General features: G+C 43.5%; 2 protein-coding genes across 6 annotated transcripts in view; one reads left to right on the top strand and one right to left on the bottom strand.

Annotated features, from left to right (window-relative positions):
• The window catches only part of NLRP13 (NLR family pyrin domain containing 13), a 103,409-nt gene that overhangs the window by 37,076 nt on the left and 44,183 nt on the right, over nt 1-22,150 (top strand). The window lies entirely within an intron of this gene.
• Nucleotides 1,176-21,477, bottom strand: NLRP8 (NLR family pyrin domain containing 8). Its single transcript, XM_053906474.1, is given in 11 exon segments — nt 1,176-1,787; nt 5,106-5,280; nt 7,389-7,499; nt 8,809-8,958; nt 11,611-11,778; nt 13,995-14,165; nt 14,989-15,008; nt 15,741-15,770; nt 16,525-18,077; nt 19,946-20,020; nt 21,186-21,477. Coding segments are annotated over 11 exon segments (2,919 nt in total). The 3' UTR covers nt 1,176-1,613.

Here is a 22,150-nt window from a genome sequence, read left to right as displayed (position 1 = left end):
GAAACCAAGAGTTGGATGCTCAGCCAACTTAGCCACCCCAGTGCCCCTGAGGTTTCTTCCATTGATCTACTAGTCTACTGGTAAATAAATAACACTTGAAAAGCTTTCACATTGCATTTATGTATACATTTTTAATTAAATTCTTCTGATATCCTCATAGGCAATTCAGATACTTCCCAGAGACAATATTAACAGGACAAATTCAAGGACTTCCAGAAGCCAGGGGTGGAAGAGGGCTGGTTTCCCCAACTCAGTGACTAATCCATGTCTAACACATGACCGTCAACATCTCCAAGGGAGCTGTTTAGAGGTCATGCCCCACACCATTTTCCAGAAACAATTGGGCCATTCCAGACTCAGAATGGCCCACAGAATAGGCCAAAATTCCCCAAGTTTTCTCTAGGAAAAAAATACCCAGGGTGGGGTCGCCAGATCACTCCATCCATCTTGCCTCCTCCCAGTACTCAATGCTCCAGTCCTGTATGATCCTCAGGACTTCATTCTTCACAGCTGGGCCCTCCAGCCTTGTCATTGTCTCTGCTGCGTAGTTCTGCTTCGTCTCCCTGTGAAGGACAAGAATCAGGCTTTGTTGTCTCACATTTGGTGTGCATGTGTGTGTGTGTTCCTAGAAACGTACACAGAACCTTGAAGACAGAAGTGCACCACCCTGGAGACCACTCTGGTCCCATGCTGCAAACCAAGACCAGACTACTGCTCTGGGGAGTCAGGGATGGTGGCCGAGGTCCTCCGTCCAACCACTTACTAAGTGTGGTCAGCAGCCTCAGATGGCCCAGTGATTCTGCCCTGTTATTCTCACTCTGATGGAGTCTCCTCCCTTCTTGGGCTATGGTTGGTCTGTGTCACCAGCAGAATAGGGCAGGAATGATGGATGCCACTTTCAACTGAAGAGATCAAAGACTGAGGTCTTTTTTTGGGTGTCCTCTCTCTGTCTCTCACTTGTTCTGGAGGAAGCCAGCTGCATCGTCATGAGCAGCCGTACAGAGAGTAATCGAGGCCTCCTGCCAACAGCCACATGGGTGAGCATAGAAATCACTCTTCTAAGTCTCCATCATACCCTGTCAGTGAAGACCATGAGCTAGAACTCCCCAGCCAAAACGCTCCCATTGTTCTGACCCTTGGAAATGTTACAAGAAAATTAACGTGTGTTGCCTTAAGGGATTAAGCTTTGCAGTAATTTGTTACCGAGCAATAGATAATGAAAACTCCAGATACCCTTACAACCTCCACCCAGAATCCACCGCTGACTGAGAACGCTGTGGCGTCACATCTCCATGGAGGAAGCTGCCATCCCAGTTCACAGATGGGGAAACTGAGACTCAGAGAGGTAAAGGAACTTGTTCACAGTCATATGGCTGGTAAGTGGTGACTAACTCAGTTAACACAAGGAGGGAAGGTGAAGGACAGAAGGAAGTTAAAATCCGACAGGAGAGTGCAGGCCAATGTTCCCAACAGGCACCAGGAAAATATAAATCCCCAGGAAATGAGAGGAAAATCAGCAACAGCTGCAATAGCTTTTTAGGTCCAGAGTTTCCCTCTTGTCCAGGAGCTTTGCTTGGGCTGTTGTTTTTCTGCACAGGGAACCCAACAGAGACTTACAAAACAGCCCTCACTTTCCACTTGCGCTGCTGAAAAGCCTCCTGCAGGAGCAGTATGCCCCTGCACCCGATGTCATTCTTGCTCACGTCCAGGTATCTCAGGCTCTGGTTGTGGAGGAACATGGAGGCCATAGCCTGGCAACAGACACAGGTGAACAGGCACCTTTCCAACTTGTGGGGTGGAAGCAGACAGTAGACAAGTGGCCACGCCCCACATCGGAGAGCTCAGCCAATCCGAATCCTGGAAATCACACCCCCTGGAATGAGGCATTTCCTTCCAAACATGGGTTAAGTACGTGCTACAGATGCGTCAGTTTTTTCTTGTAGTTTAGGATGGCTGTCCAGGGTAGGCTATAAAAGTCTTAACTCCAAGAAGTGAGGAGCCACACAATCTCTTTTAGAAATTGATTGTCACTGTGCATTAGCTTTGTTCATTCAAAAAATATTTATTTAGCACCACCTGTGTACCAAGGCACACAACCATGAAGAAAACAGCATCCCTGGCTTCCTGGAACTCATAGTTGATTGGGGGTGGTGGGGGGCAGGCAGGTCACCAGATAAATATATGCAAAGAGCATGGTTTCAGTATTCTAGAAAGATACCTTTGCCCTCACAGGCAGTGTTCATGGCAAAAGGGAGAGACAGGTCCAGAAAGGAGCTGAGTCACAGAAGTGCTGTGTATCATAAATTCAGAACAGGCATATAAGAGGAAGTGGTGCGTGGGTGAGCGAAAGGTACAAGAAGGGGGTGGTTTTGGCTCCCATCTTTGAACAAGGAGTACAATCTCCCCAGGAGCAAGGCTATTATAAGCAGTGCAGAGCAGACATAACAGAGGAGGCCTTGGGATCCCTGTGTCTCCTACTTGTGGACCGTTTGCTTTCATTCTGAGTGCTTGCCTCCCCTGCCCTGTGCATCTCTGCTAGCCCATAAATGACAAGCTGGGAGCTGCTGCCCAAGCCAAAACTACAAGGGCATCACTCAGCTTTGCCTTAGTTTACAAAGGCCCTGACTTTCTTTCTGTCAGGTAGGTCCCTGGTCCTCCCTGTGCACACCAGCCAAAAAGTTCCCTAACCTCATTTAGAGTCACTTAAATCATTTCCTTTTGACAGAAGGAGGCAAGTCATTCTAAATTAATTATTTTTTAAAAGCTTTTATTTTTTATTAAATAAAAAAATGTTTATTTCTTTTTGAGAGAGTGTGTGGGAGCAGGGGAGGGGCAGAGAGAGAGGGAGACACAGAGTCTGAAGCAGGCTCTAGGCTCTGAGCTGTCAGCACAGAGCCGGACGTGGGGCTTGAACTCACAAACTGTGAGATCATGGCCTGAGCTGAAGTCGGATGCTAAACCGACTGAGCCACCCAGATGCCCCCAGATTGTATTTTTAACTAATCTCCACACCCAGCGTTGGGCTCTAACATACAATCCTGGGATCAAGAGCCGCAAAGCATCCCTAAAATAATTCTAATTATAAATAAGACGCACAGGTATGTGAGGACTGTTTTTAAAATGAAAAGAATAAATAAAATAAAATAAAATAAAATAAAATGAAAAGAATAAGCAATAGAAGTCTGGGTTCTTCTTGGGAAAAATAAAGATGTCGATGGCTTTTCTACAAGACTAGAATTCTATAGAATGAAATCTAGGGGATTTTTAGATCAAGAAGAGGGAGGGAGGGGAGGGTGGGTGATGGGTATTGAGGAGGGCACCTTTTGGGATGAGCACTGGGTGTTGTATGGAAACCAATTTGACAATAAATTTCATATATTAAAAAAAAAAAGAAGTTTGGGATACAGAGGGGTCTATGAATTTCATACTCAGCCAGGTTACTGCTCATCAGTGAAAAGTAGTAGATTTTGAAAAGTAGTCTCACACAAGCAAAGGCTTAGAGAACACTACATAAATGCTCATCTGGAAATTTATTTCATTCTTTTTGTTTGTTCATTTGTTTTTCAAGTTTGTTTGTTTATTTATTCATTTATTTATTATTGTTTTTAATATTAAATTTATTGCCAAATTGGTTTCCATACAACACCCAGTGCTCATCCCAACAGGTGCCCTCCTCAATGCCCATCAGCCACTATTTCATCCTTGAAAATGTATTTCACTCAATTTAAGAGATAAATCAGTATTTAAAACCCAAGATTAAATTTCTGGAGAAAAACAATCATGAGCTGGGGCACTTGGCTGGCTCAGTTGGTGGAGCATGCAACTCTTGATCTTGAGGTTGTGAGTTTGAGCCCCACATTGGATGTAGAGATTACTTAAAATAAAAAATCTTTAAAAAATGAAAAAGAATCATGAGCTACAATGAACAATGAAATTTTTTTTTACTGGCTAATTATCAACAAAAGTGAAATCCATTATCAGGATATCCTAAGAAATTAGAGATGTAGGGGAAGCTGAGTGGGATAGTTGATTAAGCGTCTGACTCTTGATTTTGGCCCAGGTCATGATCTCATGGTTTGTGAGATAGAGACCCAAGTCAGGCTCCATGCTGAACATGGATCCTGCTTAAGATTCTCTCTCTCCCTCTCTCTACTCCTCCCCCTCTCTCTCTAAAATAAAAAGAAAGAAAGAAATTAGAGATGTAACATAAAACAATGATTTTAATGATCTAGACTTAAAACCTAAATTATACTAATAGAGAACAGATTATGTGGGCAGAAAAGAGGCAAAGCACTTTCACCCATATCCACTGATCACCAGAGAAGAGACGTTTCCAAATCTTTTCCAAATACTTAATCTAACCACGATACTCATTAAAAATAGGATGAATCTTGCCAAATCTTTGGCTAGTGTGCATGTTAGCATAGAGACCATTTAGGAGAAGAAGAAGAAAAAATATATATGTAAAGAAAAGAATTTATAAGTACAAAAGTTGATTTCAGAAGGCCAGCTATCTCAGGCATCAGTCCACAGCCAACAAATACACTTTCTTTTACTGGATGGAAGACTGTTTCCTAGAACATTGGTACTCCAAGTGTACCATGCCAGGGAACCACTTGGGCATGCTGGTCAAAGAGAGCCCGCCTCCAGAGCACCACACGACCCAGCAGCCCTACTTCTGTGTACTCAACCAAAGGAGCTGGAACCAGGATCTCCAAGAGATACCTGCACCTCATTCCCTGCAGCATTACTCATGATAGCTACCCTCCGGAAACAGCCTGCATGCCCACCAGCAGATGAATGGATAAAGAAAACATGGTGTTTACACACAATGGTATATTACTCAGCTGCAAGAAAGAAGGAAATCCCACCATTTGTGATGTCAGAGAGGCACCTTGCCATAGTTATGCTGAACAAAACAAAACAGACCAAGAAAGGCCAACACTGCAATAATTTCTAACGACTCCCCAGATGAACAAGTTCCCAGTCTGAGGAACCACCTTCAGAACCATGGCACACAAGCTTCCTGGAAGACTTGGATCCTGCATTCCACTAAGAATTTTACAGACCATTGTCCTCGTTGCAAAGGAGGGGATGGGGGTAACTTACTCCAGAATCTGGAGGACAGACTCAGGATTCTCGAGGGCCTCAAAGAGCAGGATAACACCATCATCCTTCAGACTGTTAAAACCCAGGTCCAGGCTTCTCAAATTTTTATTTTTATCCAGAGCAGAGGCCATTTCCTGACAGCACTCGGAGGTCAGGTTACAGTTTCTCAGCCTGCGAAGGAACACATGTCAAGAAAACCAATGAAACACCCTTAGATTTTATTCCTTTCTTGCCCCCCACCCCGCTTTTTTTTTTGGATATAACATCAAGATATTATTATCATGCTGTATCATTCACCAATTTAGATTGTACAAATCAACGTCATTTAGTATATTTACAAAGGTGCACGTTTGCCACAATTTTAGGATATTTTCAGTACCCCAAAAAGGAACACCCTGTACCCTTTTAATTCCCAGATTCTTCCCCCAACCACCCCCCAGTCTAGCAACTGCTGTCTGGATATTAATCTGAAGGAAGTGAAATCAGGATCTCAAAAAAAAAAATATGGCATCTTTCATTTACCATAATATTTTCACGATTCATCCATATTGTAGCATGTGTCAATACGTCATTCCTTTTTACGGTTGAATAATATTCCATCATATGGATGCACCGACCCTTCTTCATTCACACATCAGCTTATAAACACTAGGGTTGTTTCCACTTTTTGGCTATTGTAAATAATGCCCCTATGAGCATCGGTGTACAAGTTTTGGTGCGGATGTACGTTTTTTATTTCTGTCGTGTGTGTACCTGTGAGTGGAATTGCTGACTCATGTGTTAGGTCTAGATTTAACTTTTTGAGGAGCAGCTAGACCATTTTCCAAAGCAGCTGTACCATTTTCTGCTTCTTTTTGGGGAAGCTGAAAGTGTAATGGGTTCAGGGGGTATTTTGTGCCACTCTCTCATTTCTGGTTTTATGAGCTAGAAAATTTATGGTTGAAGACCATCTGAGTTTATTTTCTATTAATAATAGACAAAAGCACTGTGCATTGGTGCTCTGAGACTAATTTCAACATGTGTGGGGTGGTCTCCCACACTAATAAACAATTCTTAGACGTCAATAGGGTCCAAGAATTCAACTCACTTCTGATACCATCTACAGATCATCAGATTGTACAGGTTAAGGGCTCAGTCCTACAAGACTGCTTCCCCTACATCATCCCCTCCCTAGATACCAGGCACGAGCCCAGACTATTACCTGTGCTTCTGAACAGTGGGTTATAAACTGAAGGTTCCAGTGCCTTCTTCCAACCTAGGAGGCCAATCACCTGTTACCCGTGCTTCTGATCGACTGACTATAGATGAGAGGTTCCTATGACCCCCTCCTTGGATTTGATTAATTTGCCAGAGCAGCTCACAGAACTCAGGAAACCCATTTACTCATTACATTACCATTTTATTATAAAAGGTTAGAACTCAAGAACAGCAGACGGGAGAGATGTGTAGGGCCAGGCATGGAGAAAGGATGTGGGGGGTTCCATGTCCTCTCCAGGTGTGCCTTTCTTCCCACATCTGAACGTGTTCATCCACCCAGAAGCTCTCAGATCCCATCCTTTGGGGTTTTTATGAGGCTTCATTATGTAGGCATGATTAATTAAATCATTGGCTATGGGTGGCTGGTTCCACCTGCCTCTCCTCTCCTCTCTTCTCCCCAGAGGTCAGGGCATAGGACTTAAAGTTCTAACCCACTCATCACAAGGCTGGTCCTTGGGGCAGCAAGCCTCCATCCTTAGGAACTTTCCACAAGCCACCTCATTAACATAATAAAAGATGCCTTTATGGCTCTCACCACTTAGGTATTTCCAAGGGCTTGGGGACCTCTGTGCCAGAAACAGGGACGAAGACCAAATACATATTTTTTATGTTATAAGTCACAGTATCATACATCCTGACACAAGGGAAATCATTTAAAGAATTCATGATGGGGCACCTGGGTGGCTGAGTCAGTTAAGCATCCAACCTCAGCTCAGGTCATGTTCTCACGGTTCGTGAGTTTGAGCCCCATGTCAGGGTCTATGCTGACAGCTCAGAGCCTGGAGCCTGCTTCTGATTCTGTGTCTCCCTCTCTCTCTGCCCCTCCTCTGCTCATGCCTCTGTCTCTCTCTGTCTCTTAAAAATAAATAAACATAAAAATTTTTTAAAAAGAATTTATGATAGAGATCAGTGCGCACGCACACACACACACACACACACACACACGCATGCACACATGCACGGCTACCTCAATCACTCTGTTATACTCCAGGCAGTCTCAAACAAGACATTCTGGGACTCACACCAGCCTCTGTAGAGGGCACGAAGAGTGCTGTAAGGCACTGCAAAGCTGTTTTGCTCCTTCGTCTTTCAAAGCATTTTCTGCCAAGCTCAGATGGGTCAGGTTCTCATTTCTCTTGAGGGAAGAAGTAAGACTTGTACAAGAAAGCAGTGTGAAGTCACAATTCTCCAACCTGTTGGGCAGAAAGACACAGATGGGATGCAATTTCATTCATGTGCATGTCCCAAACTGAGAGAGGAACATGGCCATCTGGGGTGTTCTTTTCAGTGTGAAAGTGTCATCACACCTCTGTAACCACCCCTTAGGGCTTCCGAGTCCTAAAGGAGAGGTTATCAGCCTTCCTGTGAGGCTAGGGGAGTGGAGGAGATGTGGGTCAGGAAAACAGCAATAGGGATTTACAAGGATGGGAAAGAGACCACCAATGACTAAACAATACATAATGGGCACCGGGGTGGCCCGGGAGAGACAGCCCTTCACAAGCTTCAAAAATGTATGCTTAAAAGAGATGCATTTTAAAGACATGAGCAGGCATTCATAGTCTGCTGTGAATAGTAAGGTCATGAAAACATTCTCATAGTAATAAAGGAAATACAAATGAGAACAATGAGGTACCACCTCCTGTTCGGCAGACTGGCAAAAAACAGTAAGGAGAAGACAGATGGACGGTAACAGCAGTGGACGAGGGACTGGAGTTCTGGGAACTGGTGGCTACCTGCTGGAGAGGGTGCAAACGGGTGCAGAGATGCTGGAAATAAGCAGGTAAAATGGAACACGGACGCTGTCCATGACCCAGAGATCTTACTGCTGGAGCATTCATCACAGTGTGTGTGTGTGTGTGTGTGTGTGTGTGTGTGTGTGTGTGTACAGCCCAAACCTCAGCGGCCAGTAGATGGTGCCTATTCACACACACATGATCATCCAGTAGTGAAGGTGAATAGATTTCCAAAACCACGGAGCACGAAAGTGTCGGTTGATCAGAAAAAGAACACATACTAAGCTGAGGCCACTTATGTGAAATTCAAAGCAGTGAAAAACTGTGTGGTGCTCAGTTTAAGAATACATGTGTGGGGGGCCTGATCAGCCCAATTCGAGGTGGCTATCATGAGGTGGGGGAGGGGGGCAAGAATCAATACAATTAGTGAGGAAGGAAAATAATACTGGTGAGCCTCTAGTTCATAAACTAGATGACAGATATATCAGGCTCACTATAATTATGTATTCCAGGGTCTTGGGTATAAATGTGTACTTTTATGGAGACATTCTTGGTCTGTCCTCAGCTTTTCATGGACCCGTCTATGTAATTATATCAGTCACCAGACTTAAGTTGGCACACATTCCCCCATGACTGCTTTTCTCCCAGAAGCACTCAGTTCACCACACAAATGAACAGCAGTCATGACAATAACAGAAAGATTTATGACAGCCTCTCCAGCTGGGCCACGGACAGGTAATATTCCCCAAATGTCTCCAGGTAGCTACTTCCTAATATTAGTGTCTTTGAGTGTATGTTACTTCTGAGATGCCTGGCAATATCAATCCAACTTTTAGGGTTAAGTGAGCAGTCTTCCAGGCTATGGAGGCCACAGAAAAATGCCCAGCCTGAACCCCTGGGGAAAATGGTACCCGTGTAGACACATAGATCCCATGAGCCGTCTCACATCCTTGTTTTTCACACAGAGTGACTCCAGGGGTTACTTCCATCCTTTCCAGCAGGAAAGCTTCAGCACTTGGGGTCAGACCCAACTGGCATGGTCTTGCAACTGGGCTCTAACTATGAAGCAGGGACTCAATTCAGCCCTTGAAATACAGCTTCTTTTTACATTCATCCAACAAACAATCTTCAAGATGAAGGACTGAGATTTCAGTCATGTGAGACAAGTCTTCCCATGTCACCCACCTGCCATCTTGCCAAGCTAGGTTTCCATCTCAAGTCGATCGCTAGCAAACTACTGTGCTGCCCTACCTCCAGTCTGGCCACCTGAGCCTCGTTCCGTTAAATGTCGAGATTATCCAGGCTCCACTCAGCTCTGACGGGTGTGAAGGAGCAGAGCTGGCAGATGGAAACAAGAGACTGCTCAAGCTGTGTCGGTTCGGCGTCACACACGGAGAGACTGGTCGGGATGCTGAGCACTTGGGTGCTGGTAGATGTTCAGCCATTGACTCTGGAGAACAAAAGCCCTGATGTGCAATGTTTACCAATGTCTAGTGTGAATGCTTCCACGGTGGCTGATTTCAAGCTACCAATGTCAAGTTGTTGGACGCACAGTTGGGGAGAGACGTGCAGGAGCACCCCACCACACAAATGCAACAACCTCAGAAACACATACTGGGAGTTGGCAAACTATGGCCATGGGCTAAGTCTGGCTGGCCACCTGGTTTCGTACAGCCTGTGAACTAAGAATTTAGAAAACTTCTTAGGGGCGCCTGGGTGGTTCAGTTGTTAAGTGTCTGACTCTTGATTTTGGCTCAGGTCATGATCTCACATCATGAGTTTGAGACCCATGTCAGGCTCTGCGTTGGCAGCTTGGAGCCTGCTTAGGATTCTCTCTCTCTACCCCTCTCCCCGCCTCAAAATACATAAACATTAAAAAAAAATTTTTAATGGTGAAAAAAGATCAAAGAACAATACTTTGTGACACATGGAAATTAAATGAAATTCAAATCCTGTGCCCACAATAAATATTAGTAAATTATATAGTGAATAGAGTTATTAATAAATTTTTAATAAATTATTAATAATAGCTATTAATAACTTGTATTATTCACAGATGCTTAACAAATTAATAATAATACAGTTTTATTGAACATAGCCATACCTATTCATTTACATATTGGCCATGGAAACTTTAGACCTATAACGGCAGAGTTGAAAAGTCATGACAAAAGACTGTATGGCCCACAAAGCTGAAAATACTTATCTGGACCTTTATAGAAAAAGTTTGCTGAATGCTGGCATCAATAATAGTATAGTAAAGAAATTAGGAGGTGATGAATTTTGATAATCTAGTATTCTTTTTTCTTTTTTTCTTTTTTTGGTGGGCTCTATGCCCAATATGGGGCTTGAACTCACCCCACATGCTTTACTGACTGAACCAGTCAGGTGCCCCTAAATTTGTTTTTTTTCATATAGTTTATTTAATTGTAAGTCTGTATAACTTTGTAATAATGGCGTTTGAAAATCATGCATAGAAACTAGAGCCCAGCTGGTTTTTCTTTTCTAGTGCCATGCTAGCTGCTCTTAACAGGACAAGGTACATTCGTCGTAAGGTGTATGTAACCCAATGTGAACTGCATCGTCTAAAGTGTTAGCCATCAAGTAAGACCAAATGTTTCTGTCACTGAAGTGTTCTGAACTATACCTTGATGTTTAAAAGCAAAATCTTGGTTAGAACAACCTTCACCTCCTAGGATCTATTTTTTAAATCTTCTGTCCCCTGTGGTTATCAGCTGCATGTACCAGGCCTCTAGAAACTAGTGTGTTAAACTGAACCAACTTGATGGGAGTGACTATAGGGCTTGTTTTCCAAAGAAGAGCATCGTTTAGAGTAGCGAAATTATAAGCCTGCTTTAGGCATGTTGTAAAGCTGTTGGAGAAGTAACTCCTCAAGTTTTGTGAGTGGAAATGTAGTTCTCAAGTCACACTATGCTTTAAGAGGTTGTAACAAATATAAACAAATTAAAAAAAAGAAAGAAAGAAAATCAGCTCACAAAACTCCTGTGTTCTTAGAAATCACCTCTTGCAAGCCAGTATGAGGGGAGTCAAGCTCACCACCGGAGTAGCTCTAGTCTTGTATCTTAGACATATCTAGGATATGGTCAAATTGTAGAGTGTGAAAAGTTGAGTGAAAGTTAGAACCAGGGAGTAGAATGTTGGTTGCCAAGGTCAGGAGTGTAGCGGTAAGGGGAAGAAGATGGTCTTTGGGTTGTAAGATGTGTGAATTGTGGGGATCTAACATACAGCTGTAGTTAACAGCACCGTATTATATACTTGAAATTTGCCAAGAGAGGAGATCTTAAATGTTCCTTCCCCCAAATGGTAACTAGGTGAGGTTGATGGTGATGATTATTTCTCAACGTGTGTGTATATCAAATCATCATGTTGTACACCTTGGAAAAAAAAAAACAACCAACTAGATCGAAAGAAAGATGGCAGGCAGACCACACATGTAATCCCACCTCCGGAAAACCAGTCTGGGTCTCTCTCAATCCCAGGCTTGTCTTACCTGAGACGCTGTAGATAACACTGTGGGTACTTCAAGGCTGTGCACAGAAACTCCATGGTCTCACATCTCACTTCTGTGCCTTGTATTTCCAAGTGTCTCATATACCGGTTTTCAATCAAAACTTGGAAGAAGTCTTCATTCAACATGGAGGGATTCACGTGTCTAAAGCTGGAGAAGTAAGCAGCTCCTAGTTACAAGATCTTATCGGCTAATTAGTTCTTTTTACAAAAACAGCTTTACTGAGGTATAAATGATATATCAGTAAACACATCTATCATGTATTTAAGGATTATCATTTGGTGTTGGATATATATATATATATATATATATATATATATATATATATATATTACACTCATGAAATTATTACCACAGTCAAGGTGGCTAATTAGTCCTTCTTATCCTCCAGCTTTATTGAGATGTGATCGACACATAACAATGTATGAGTTAAGGTGCACAATGTGTTGATTTAATACACTAATATATTGCAGAATGGTTGCTGCCTTGGCATTGGCTAACACCCTCATCCCATTACAAAATTATCATTACTTGTTTTATGATGGGAACGTTGAAGATCAACTCTTGGCAACTTTGGAGTTTACAATATGGTATTGTTGACTACAGTCACAATGCTGTCTTATCAGATCCCCAGAACTTATCTTCTAACTGGAAGTTTGTACTTTTTGACCAACACGTGCCCATTTGCTAATCAGTTCTACATTCAATTAGTCTATACACATGTGAGAGCCTTTCTGTGTGGTCCAGGGCTCCGAACCAGGTTGTTCTCAGCTCAGCTTGGCCTCCCTGGTTGGGCAAACTTACATATATCCCTTACCTTCCAAACTTCAGTTTTGAGTCCACGAGAGAGTGAAGGATGCCTTCTCCTTCAGATGGGTATGGGAATTAACATACACGATACCTGTAATTGGTACTGCACGGTGCTTGATGTACAGTAGGCACTCGATAAGTGGGAGCTAATAATAATCGTTATAGTAACAGCAGAGAAAATAGGTCAGATGCTGGCTATGGGCAGCCCCATGATGTCTGGTGGGCTATTTCAAGCAATTTTGAGGAGCTACTGGGTTTCTAGGTATTAAAAAGCACAGGGAGCAAGAACATGGGGTATTGGCTATGAGAACAGACTCTGGAGACAAGATGTCCAGTTAAACCATATTTTAAGTACATATCAGCTGTATCATCTTGTGCCTCAGTTCGTTCATCTGTGAAATGGGGAAGCCTACCCCATTTGTATGTTTTTTTAAACAAAAAAAAATTTTTTTTACTATTTATTTATTTTTTGAGAGACAGAGCATGAGCAAGGGAGAGGCAGAGAGAGAGAAGGAGAGACAGAATCGGAAGCAGGCTCCAGGCTTTGAGCTGTCAGCGCCGAGCCTGACACGGGGCTTGAACCCACAAACTATGAGATCATGTCCTGAGCTGAAGTTGGACCTTTAACTGACTGAGCCACCCAGGCGCCCTTCCATTTGTATGTCTTTTTTTTTTTTTTTTTTTTAATTTTTTTTTTCAACTTTTTGAATTTATTTTTGGGACAGAGAGAGACAGAGCATGAACGGGGGAGGGGCAGAGAGAGAGGGAGACACAGAATCGGAAACAGGCTCCAGGCTCCGAGCCATCAGCCCAGAGCCTGACGCGGGGCTCGAACTCACGGACCGCGAGATCGTGACCTGGCTGAAGTCGGACGCTTAACCGACTGCGCCACCCAGGCGCCCCTCCATTTGTATGTCTTAACGGAAAAGTGACCTCACTGATATGTGGACCTAAAACAACAACAACAACAACAGCAACAACAACAAACCCTAAAGCTCAGGAAGAGATATGTTTTTGTGGTTGTCAGGCAGGAGGTGGAGGAATTGGGTGAGGGTGGTCAAAAGGTACAAGCTTCCCGGTACTGGGGACATGACGTACAGCCTGATGACTGTGGTTAACACCACTGGCTGGTCTATTTGAAAGTTGCCAAGAGAGCAGATCCTTCTTATCACAAAGAAGAAAAAAATTTAACTTCTAGAAGGTGATGTGTGTATTTTTTTTTAATTTTTAAAAATTAAACTAACTCTAGAAGGTAACTCTAGAAGGTGACTCTAGAAGGTGATGTGTGTATTTTTTTAATTTTTAAAACTATTTATTTTTGAGAGAGAGAGAGAGTGCATGAGTAGGGGAGAGGCAGAGAGAGAGGGAGCATTAGTCTGCACACCTTAAACTTACACAGAGCTGTTTGTTCTGCCTCATTACAACTAGAAGGGGGAAAAATATAAACATGGGTGGTTTCTGCAAGTCTATGTGAGCAGAGAAGGGGAAGAAAAACGGGATGGGAAGCAGACTGTTTCCATGGAATTCCTTCCAACCAGGGTCTGTGTTATACGCACATTAGTTTTTGCAGTGGACATCGAGGGTGTCTCAGAGCTGCATGAAGAGCCCTCGCTGAATCAGTCCCCATAAAAGTGTTTGTCACAGCCAGGACTTCCAAACCCTCATGTGTCCAAAACACGGAGCAGAAGTCTCGCCACCAGAGAAAACACTGATCGCTGCTTTCCGGTCTGTGTGCAAGAGACAAAAAACCCCGTGGCTTGTCGTCAGAGATTAAACTTGAGCAAACCCACTTGTAAACCCAGGGCTGGTGTTCCCTTACCTTGGTTGTGATCCACAGACCCCTTTATGACTCCAGTAAGACTCCCTCACTTAAAAAAAAAAATGCCCAGAAGAACCATTACAAGATTTCGCATTTTATTCCAGGAAGACTTGTAGCCTTAGGTAAAGAAAGGTACCTGTATTTCCCCATGACTTAGAAAGAAAGAGAGTTGCTGTTTTAACCACTTAGGATTTATATGGAGGCAGAGATTAAATTATATCTGCATTCTCTAGTCTTACTCTTTGCTTATAAAACTGTTATTAAAAATTAAAAAAAAGACCCTGTGTAGGAGAATAAGGGAATATTAGTCTCTTTTGGCATGGTGAGTGCAGGAGAGGAAAATGCATAGCTAGACTCGCATGTAATGTAGTGTGGCTCTGGAAACACCTGCTCATTTCCCCCTTCATTTCCCCCCATGCAATCTTTTTCAGAAAGGCTGACCAAGAGATGCCTATGAGGAATTTTGTTTCATGCTGTTTGTATTAAATAGTTGGAAATAACCCACAAGCATACGAAGGGGGAACTGCTATAATTATCTCCAGTACACCTATTTTTGGGAGACTTTAGTACACCTCGTTGAAGAAGAACCATTAAAGAAAGTGTGCACAGATATTAAAATATTTCTAAGACCAGAGCGCCTGGGTGGCTCGGTGGGTTGACCGTCCGACTTCGGCTCAAGTCATGATCTCACAGCTCGTGGGTTCGAGCCCCGCGTTGGGCTCTGTGCTGACAGCTCGGAGCCTGGAGCCTGCTTCGGATTCTGTGTCTCCCTCTCTCTCTGCCCGTAACCCACTCGCATTCTGTCTCTGTCTCTCTCAAAAATAAATAAACATTAAAATTTTTAAAAAAATATTTCTAAGACCTGTTAGATGAAAAAAAAGAAAAGTTTGGAATACTTACACTAGCATGTAATTTTTGTTTAAAATAAAATCCCATTAAATAAAGCCATGTACGTTTCATATCCATTTTAAATACAAATACATCAAAATAATACCAACTCCGTGTATGGGAGTGGGGAGAGGAATGGATACAGGTAGTCAAAGCATGCAAACCGTTTACCATGTTATATATTTGAAAGTCACTAAGAGAGTAGATTGTAAAAGTTCACACACACACACACACACAAATTGTAACTATGTGAGATGAGCGATATGTTAAGTAACTTTATCATGGTAATCATTTTGCAATGTGTACATATATAAAATCACTACATTGTATACCTGAAACATATATCAATGTTATATATCAATTATAGCTCCAAAAAAGCTGGGATAAATATACCAACTCCCTTCAAGAACTCCTGCAAACATTATCAACAGACTCACCAACACAAAGGAAATTTCTCACCTTAAAAAAATTTTTTTTTAGTGTTTCTTTCTTTTTGACAGACACAGAGAGACAGAGTGTGAGCAGGGGAGGGGCAGAGAGAGAGAGGGGGTGACACAGAATCAGAAGCAGGCTCCAGGCTCTGAGTTGTCAGCACAGAGCCTGACGTGGGGCTCAAACTCATGAACTGTGAGATCATGACCTGAGCCAAAATCGGATGCTTAACCGACTGAGCCACCTAGGTGCCCCAAAATGAAATAAAATTGAAAAATGCCATGTCAGGGGGGCACCTGGGTGGCTTGGTAGGTTGAGCCTCTAATTTCAGCTCAGGTCATGATCTCATAGTTTGTGAGTTTGAGCCCTGTGTTGGGCTCTGTGCTGACAGCTGGGAGCCTGGAGCCTGCTTCGCATTCTATGTCTTCTTCTCTTTCTTACCCTTCCCCCCCCCCCCCAAAAAAAACCCAAATAAACATTAAAAACATTTTTTTTTTTTAATGCAGTGCTCAGTAGTCACATGTAGCTAGCGGTTCACTTATTGGATGGTGCATTTCCACTCTCAGAGAAAACTTCCATTGGACAGCACCTCCCTACAGACTAATGAGCTGGAGACACACAGAAGTAGGGGGGACAGATGCAATGTCCCCATGTAGAAGGGGGGGAGGGGATGCAGACTAGAGATAAAGAAGGTAAACAAATCACTTTGCTTCTCTGGGATTCTCCTGGTTTTAGCATGCAAATCTGCATCCTGGGAGCACCTCCTGTCCTGGTTTTAAAATGGAAAGTCCCTTGTGTAAGGGACCGCCTCAGGACAGGTGGTCGCCCTGGACGCTGGGAGGACCGCAGGCAAGGTCCCTGGACAGGTCAGGCTGCCCAAGCAGAGAGGAGAGCACTCACTCAGTGGAACGGAGGGATTCTGGGTGGGGTGTGGACACTTGGGTGACGGTCAGGGTGATGGTCAGTTTTAGACACCGCAGGTGTCTACAGTGCTTCAGACAAAAAGCAGACACCTGCATGTCTTTGACCTTGCTGATGGTCAAAGCAGCTTTCTGACAATCATTTAGGATCTGGCTCACAAATGCCTCCTCCTGGATTTCATGCAGACAGTACAATAGCTGTAGGACGCCATGGTGTGGGGTTGGGGGGCCAAATTCATGTGACAGGGCTGCAACTTTCAACAACTTCTTTCTATTACTCAGGGTCAGCTTGCATCGGAATGACTTCTCCGCGGCTAAAGCGCACGTTTCATTTAAAAGGCCAAATAGGAAAAGCCCCATCTGAGCGAGATAGTTTTTCTTTCTTCCGGGGTAGGCTATCAGGCGTGTGACGTGAACACTGTCCAACACCTGGAAATTTCTGAGTCTTTGCGGGGAGGAGAGGACGTACCACAAGGCAGCAAAGAATTCCTGGAAGCTCATGAAGGCAAAAGTGTAACGGTCTTGGTCACCTGCAACCCTTTGAAAAATATTCACACGGAGAAAAGTGGCAACGGCGGTCTCCTCCAGCTTGGCGTGCTCCAGGTCTTTTGGGTCAAACACCCATTTCATGTTCCACATACCCTCTGCAGCCAAGTAACACAGACCTCTCAGCTGTTCTTGGTGAGTGTTGCCGGGAAGTCCTCCAGCCTTGGTGGGAAATAAGCTAGACAGATACTGGATGAATAGAGCCGTGGCATTTGGATACACCTGGCTGAGATCTGCTCCTCTCTCCATCTGCTGCCTCAGACAAGAGCACACCATCCAGCAAACCACAGGGACCTGGCACATGGACAAGAGAATCGTGTTTCCCATGACGAAACTCAAGGCTTCATCAGCTTCCCTCTTGTTTCCGAAATAGGTCCTGAAATACTTGCCTCTTTCTGCCATACCAAACCCTGTAAGGGTTATAAAAGAGGGCTGTTTTAGGAAGGGCTTAAGTTTCCTCCGAGACGTGAACCTCAGAGTGATCAGTATAGTGGCTTCAGGAAGCATTCTTTTGCTCAGCAAACTGGTCAGCAGGATAGACCCAGGCAATTTCTGGCTCCAGTCCTCACTCAGGTCAGTTGGTCTATCTGTGAGGGTTAATGTTACCTCCTCAAAGCCATCAAAGAGGAGCAGAAGTTGGTCTGGTTTGGACATAATCTTGGACATGAGAGCTTTTGACCCTGGCCACTTATGGGCAATCAGCTCCGAGAAGCTCTGCTTGTCCACCTGGGCCACTTCCCGGCAATGGATGTAGAAAGCACACCAGAACTTATGGGGGTAGAACTTGTTTTGTGCCCACTCCAACATCACCTTTTTGGCTAGGGTTGTTTTTCCAACCCCAGCAACTCCCTGTAGGACCACAGTCATGGGCTGTCTCCCTTGAGGTCTTCTGGGAAGAAACAGACATGGTAAGAACCTCTTGTGTCTCTCTATTTCTTGGTAGAAGAAGTCTACATGGTTCCCAGGCCAAGTGGTCTTGCTACATGTTGTGGAACACTCATCGATCACGTGCAGTTTGTACTCTTGTATTTTTTCTAGATGAGCAAGATGGGAGAAATACAGATACAACATCAGGGTTATCTGTGAGAACTAATTGAACAAAAAGAAAACTGACCTTGATGCCTACATCAAGCCCAACAACACACCTGCACACGCCATGCACTTTTCTGGAGAGCACTGCACAATGTTAGAAGCTGTGAGTAAACAGAAGAGTCCACTTGAAGTGGCTTAAACAGAACAAGGGTTGCTTTTTATTAAAGAAATATGGGGAGGGTGGTGTAGAGATGTTGAAATCGGTTTCATGGTTCTGAAGCTTCAGGGCCAAGTAATATCACATTTCTATGAGCCCATTCTTCATATTTCTTGCTTCATGAATAAGACACTGCTATTGTAGCTATGTTATTGTTATGTAGTGGGTTATGGCATTTGTATTCAAAGCAGAAATAGTGGGGAGGAGGGACATACTAACAGCTCATGTCTACTTTTATCAGTACAAATTCATGAACTCAGGAGATTTTTAATTATATCTTATGGCCTAGAGTTGTCAGATAGTTAACCCCAATTTTAAGGGATTCTGGAAAAAATATTTCCCTTAGGGCTGGTCACATTTTACCCCTAATTGAAACTGGATTCTGTTAGCACATGAGATATGGGGTCAGGAGTTAACAGGATCTGTCACAACCTTCATCCCAACATGTGATTCATTCTTTCTTTCTTTCTTTCTTTCTTTCTTTCTTTCTTTCTTTCTTTCTTTCTTTCTCACTCTCACTCTCACTCTCACTCTCACTCTCACTCTCACTCTCTCTCCCCTCTCCTTAACAGGAAACTTTACAAATTAGACATGATGTCTGGTACAATTGCATTCCCCCCCAGCCCCAGCTGATGGGTAGAAGGAAGCTTACTATAAGTCCAAGATCTATGGACCTGTTAGCTCTATGAGGGTAAGCCAGTCACAGAATCTCAGCCTCCAGCCTGCCATCTCCAAAATAAAGTAGGGTTTATGACTCTGTCTCAGACTGTGGTGTCAGATCTATAAGCCCTCCAGTGTTTGTTGAACAGGTGAAATCTAACTGTGCTAAGGCTGGAGTTGGGAAACCCACATCCCACTTACTACATGGTTTCATGGCAGATAAGAATGCTGGCCTTGGGCTCTTGGTTCCTTTTGACCTCGTCTCTTCACACAACCTGACTGAGAAGCACAAACTCACTTCGCACAAAAATAATTTGGGTTCTTTGTAGAATCTGACTTCTGATGGCCCAGGATGGTAGAATGAAGAAGAGGACGGAATAAGAGATGCACTGTATTTGTCTGCCTACCAACCGTTCCCATTCTGGCAAGAGCACTACCATGATTCTTTAGGGAAACCTCCTCTTGCAGCCCTCAGTTTGTTAAATTGGGCTGTGGGCTGGTCCTATTACCAAGCTCTCTCTGAAGTTCATGAACCAGTCTTAACCAACCAGAGCATTTCATCACATCATTCATTCATGAGCTTGGGACCTCAGTTCATTAGATGAGTCAGTTCTAGGATGAGTGCTGGAGAAATGAGAAAATACTCCTCTTTCTGCTGATGCTAAGTGGGTACAATGTATGTGTAGGGTAGCTGGTGATCAAGATGGCCACCATGGCAGGAGACACTACTTGAAACTGGGTCCCACAAAAGAAGAGGGAGCTAGAAGGACAGAGCGATGTCTCAAGGATGTAGCTGGGGCCCCTGCCTCCATCTGGACTGGTGGCTGGACTTTGAGTTATGTGTGTCCCCAACTACTCTTTTATCTTAAGTTCTGATTCATAGAAGAGATGCTGACTTACTCATTTATAATCTGCCCTGCTTCAGGAACTGAGCTTCTCACCCTAACCCACAGCCTATTTTCCTCCAGGCTTTGTCACGATGCCAGCACATACCAGATTCTCTTTCCTCCATATTCACTGGCATTTCTCTTGGGTTTGCATCTGCTGGCTCCAGTCTGGGTAGAATGTCTGGAACAGACGGGGAAGGAGAATATTCCACTGGAATGACTGACAGGACAGGGAAAGCCATGTGGAGGGGATGGGATCTTTCAGGATGGGGGCAACAATTCACCACCTTAGTCCAGGGAGAAGAACATTGTCTTGACCCCATCATGACATTAGGAAGTGAGAAAATGGTGCTGTTTTAGGATGTACTGAGGAAGGTGTTCAAAAACAAATTTATAGCCTAGCCAAACACAGAGGGAGAAATAAACACAAAAACACACACACACGTGTATGTGTATATAAAATATATACAGACTTTAATATATATGTATGTTCACATATAGATGTATTTGTATAAATCTATGTGCAGATTTATATGTATATGAACATAATCATATATATACACGTATACACGTATAGTCATTGATTCTTCTTATTCATGCCATTTATGTTCTATAAAATTACTGTGAACATTCAATTAGCCAATACTGCTCCCATGTGAATACAGAGATAACTTCTATAGCCTCTGTCTACATTTTTGACTCTTCAATCCATATGTTTGTTTTTGTTTAAAGACATCATATTCGACCGTGCTATAACTCATGCCTGAATGAAGCTTACCCAACACATGTATTTTCTCTGTAAGGCATGTCCCGACCCTTTTGTGCTTAGGACACCAAATAGCACTCCACCACTATGCTTTGGGGATCAGGTTCAACAGCAATGGCACCAACAAAATACGCAAAAACACACAAAAAGTGGCACTAAATAGATGATGGAAAAGACACTCGTTTGCAGGATGGGAACACAGGTAAGAAGGCAGAGTATTGCTTTGTTCGTCTGCAGTTGGAAACATGTGCATTCAATTGTCCTCCATCCTGCATGTCTGTAAATGAGCATCAAAGTACCACCATTGTTGATTTCGGAGTTACAGATAAATTATAGTGAGTAGTCAGATTCACAAACATGGCATCTATAAGTAACGAAGATGGGCTACAGATAGGTCCTAAATAAGCAGTATCTGGTTAAGTTTGTTGTTGTTGTTGTTAATATGCTCATATGATGGTCTTTGCCTTTGCACTCAGTCATCAGCTTACTCCACCTTCTGATTCAGTATGGTTGGCCAGTTAAGCATTTGTTTCTTTAGCACTGAAACCCATCCCCATTTTTATACCAGATTATTACTTACCATTTAGCTCCATCTGTACCTGAAGACACAGTTCTGTCTGGTTCATCTTGGCAAAGATGTCACGAGTTACATACCAAGCCAGTCATCCAAGGAAGTACTCCATGAAGAGATGAACCACCTCCCCCCATCTGGCTGTCTTCACCTCGTCCCAGGTGATCTGGACAGAGCCAGGTCTGGGGTTCTCATCCACTAAAAGCTGCTTGAACCTTTGTAGTTCCTCCTTGCTTAAATAGACCATGTACAGCATGACCCCATTTTCAAAAGGGGAGGAGGAGGAGGAGGCAGAGGACATCAAGGATGGGAACAAATAACAAGGAGAGGAAGAAGAGCAGGAGGAAGAGCAGGAAAAAGAGCTAGAATTCTGATTCACATCGCTTATTTCCTCTCGAGACCTAGAACCTCAGTGCCAGTGACAAAGACAACCAATTGGGAGAGAGAACAGACCAGACCTGTGGAGACATGAAAATAGAAGAAAATGAAAACTCACCCAAGAGGATAGATTTATCAAATCGATATTTTATAGAGCATACTGCGTACCAGATACTGTCTTTACCTCCTTCCCCCCAAGTTTCTCTGTCCTGTGGAAAAACCCGGGGGCACATCCAGTGCTCAGGCTTAGTGTTTAGACTCAAATGCACTTGGTTGTTTTTATTCTCAATGCCACATATTGGCCAAATTACAGGATCTCTCTGTGCCTCTTTTCTCACCTTTGATCTTGGGATCAGAGCCTACCTGCTCATGGGGTTGTGAGGATTCTCAAAGAGACAGAGCTACAGGTACATTTGGGATAGTGCCTGGCACATCATAGCCAACACTTATTTGGGGCTTCTATCTATACCTCAGTTATTTTAGAGACTCAATGGGAATGTATAAAAAGCACCTGGAATCAAAGGTGTGTTGTTCCTCTCCATTCATTTCCTCCACTGTCTCATCCTTCTCTTGTCTTCCATCATGGTTATCATGGG

Source organism: Panthera pardus, unplaced genomic scaffold, assembly GCF_024362965.1.
Source record: "Panthera pardus isolate Hobbes unplaced genomic scaffold, ASM2436296v1 HiC_scaffold_18, whole genome shotgun sequence".
Lineage (NCBI taxonomy): Eukaryota > Metazoa > Chordata > Mammalia > Carnivora > Felidae > Panthera > Panthera pardus.
This window is presented reverse-complemented; position numbering and strand designations above follow the sequence as displayed.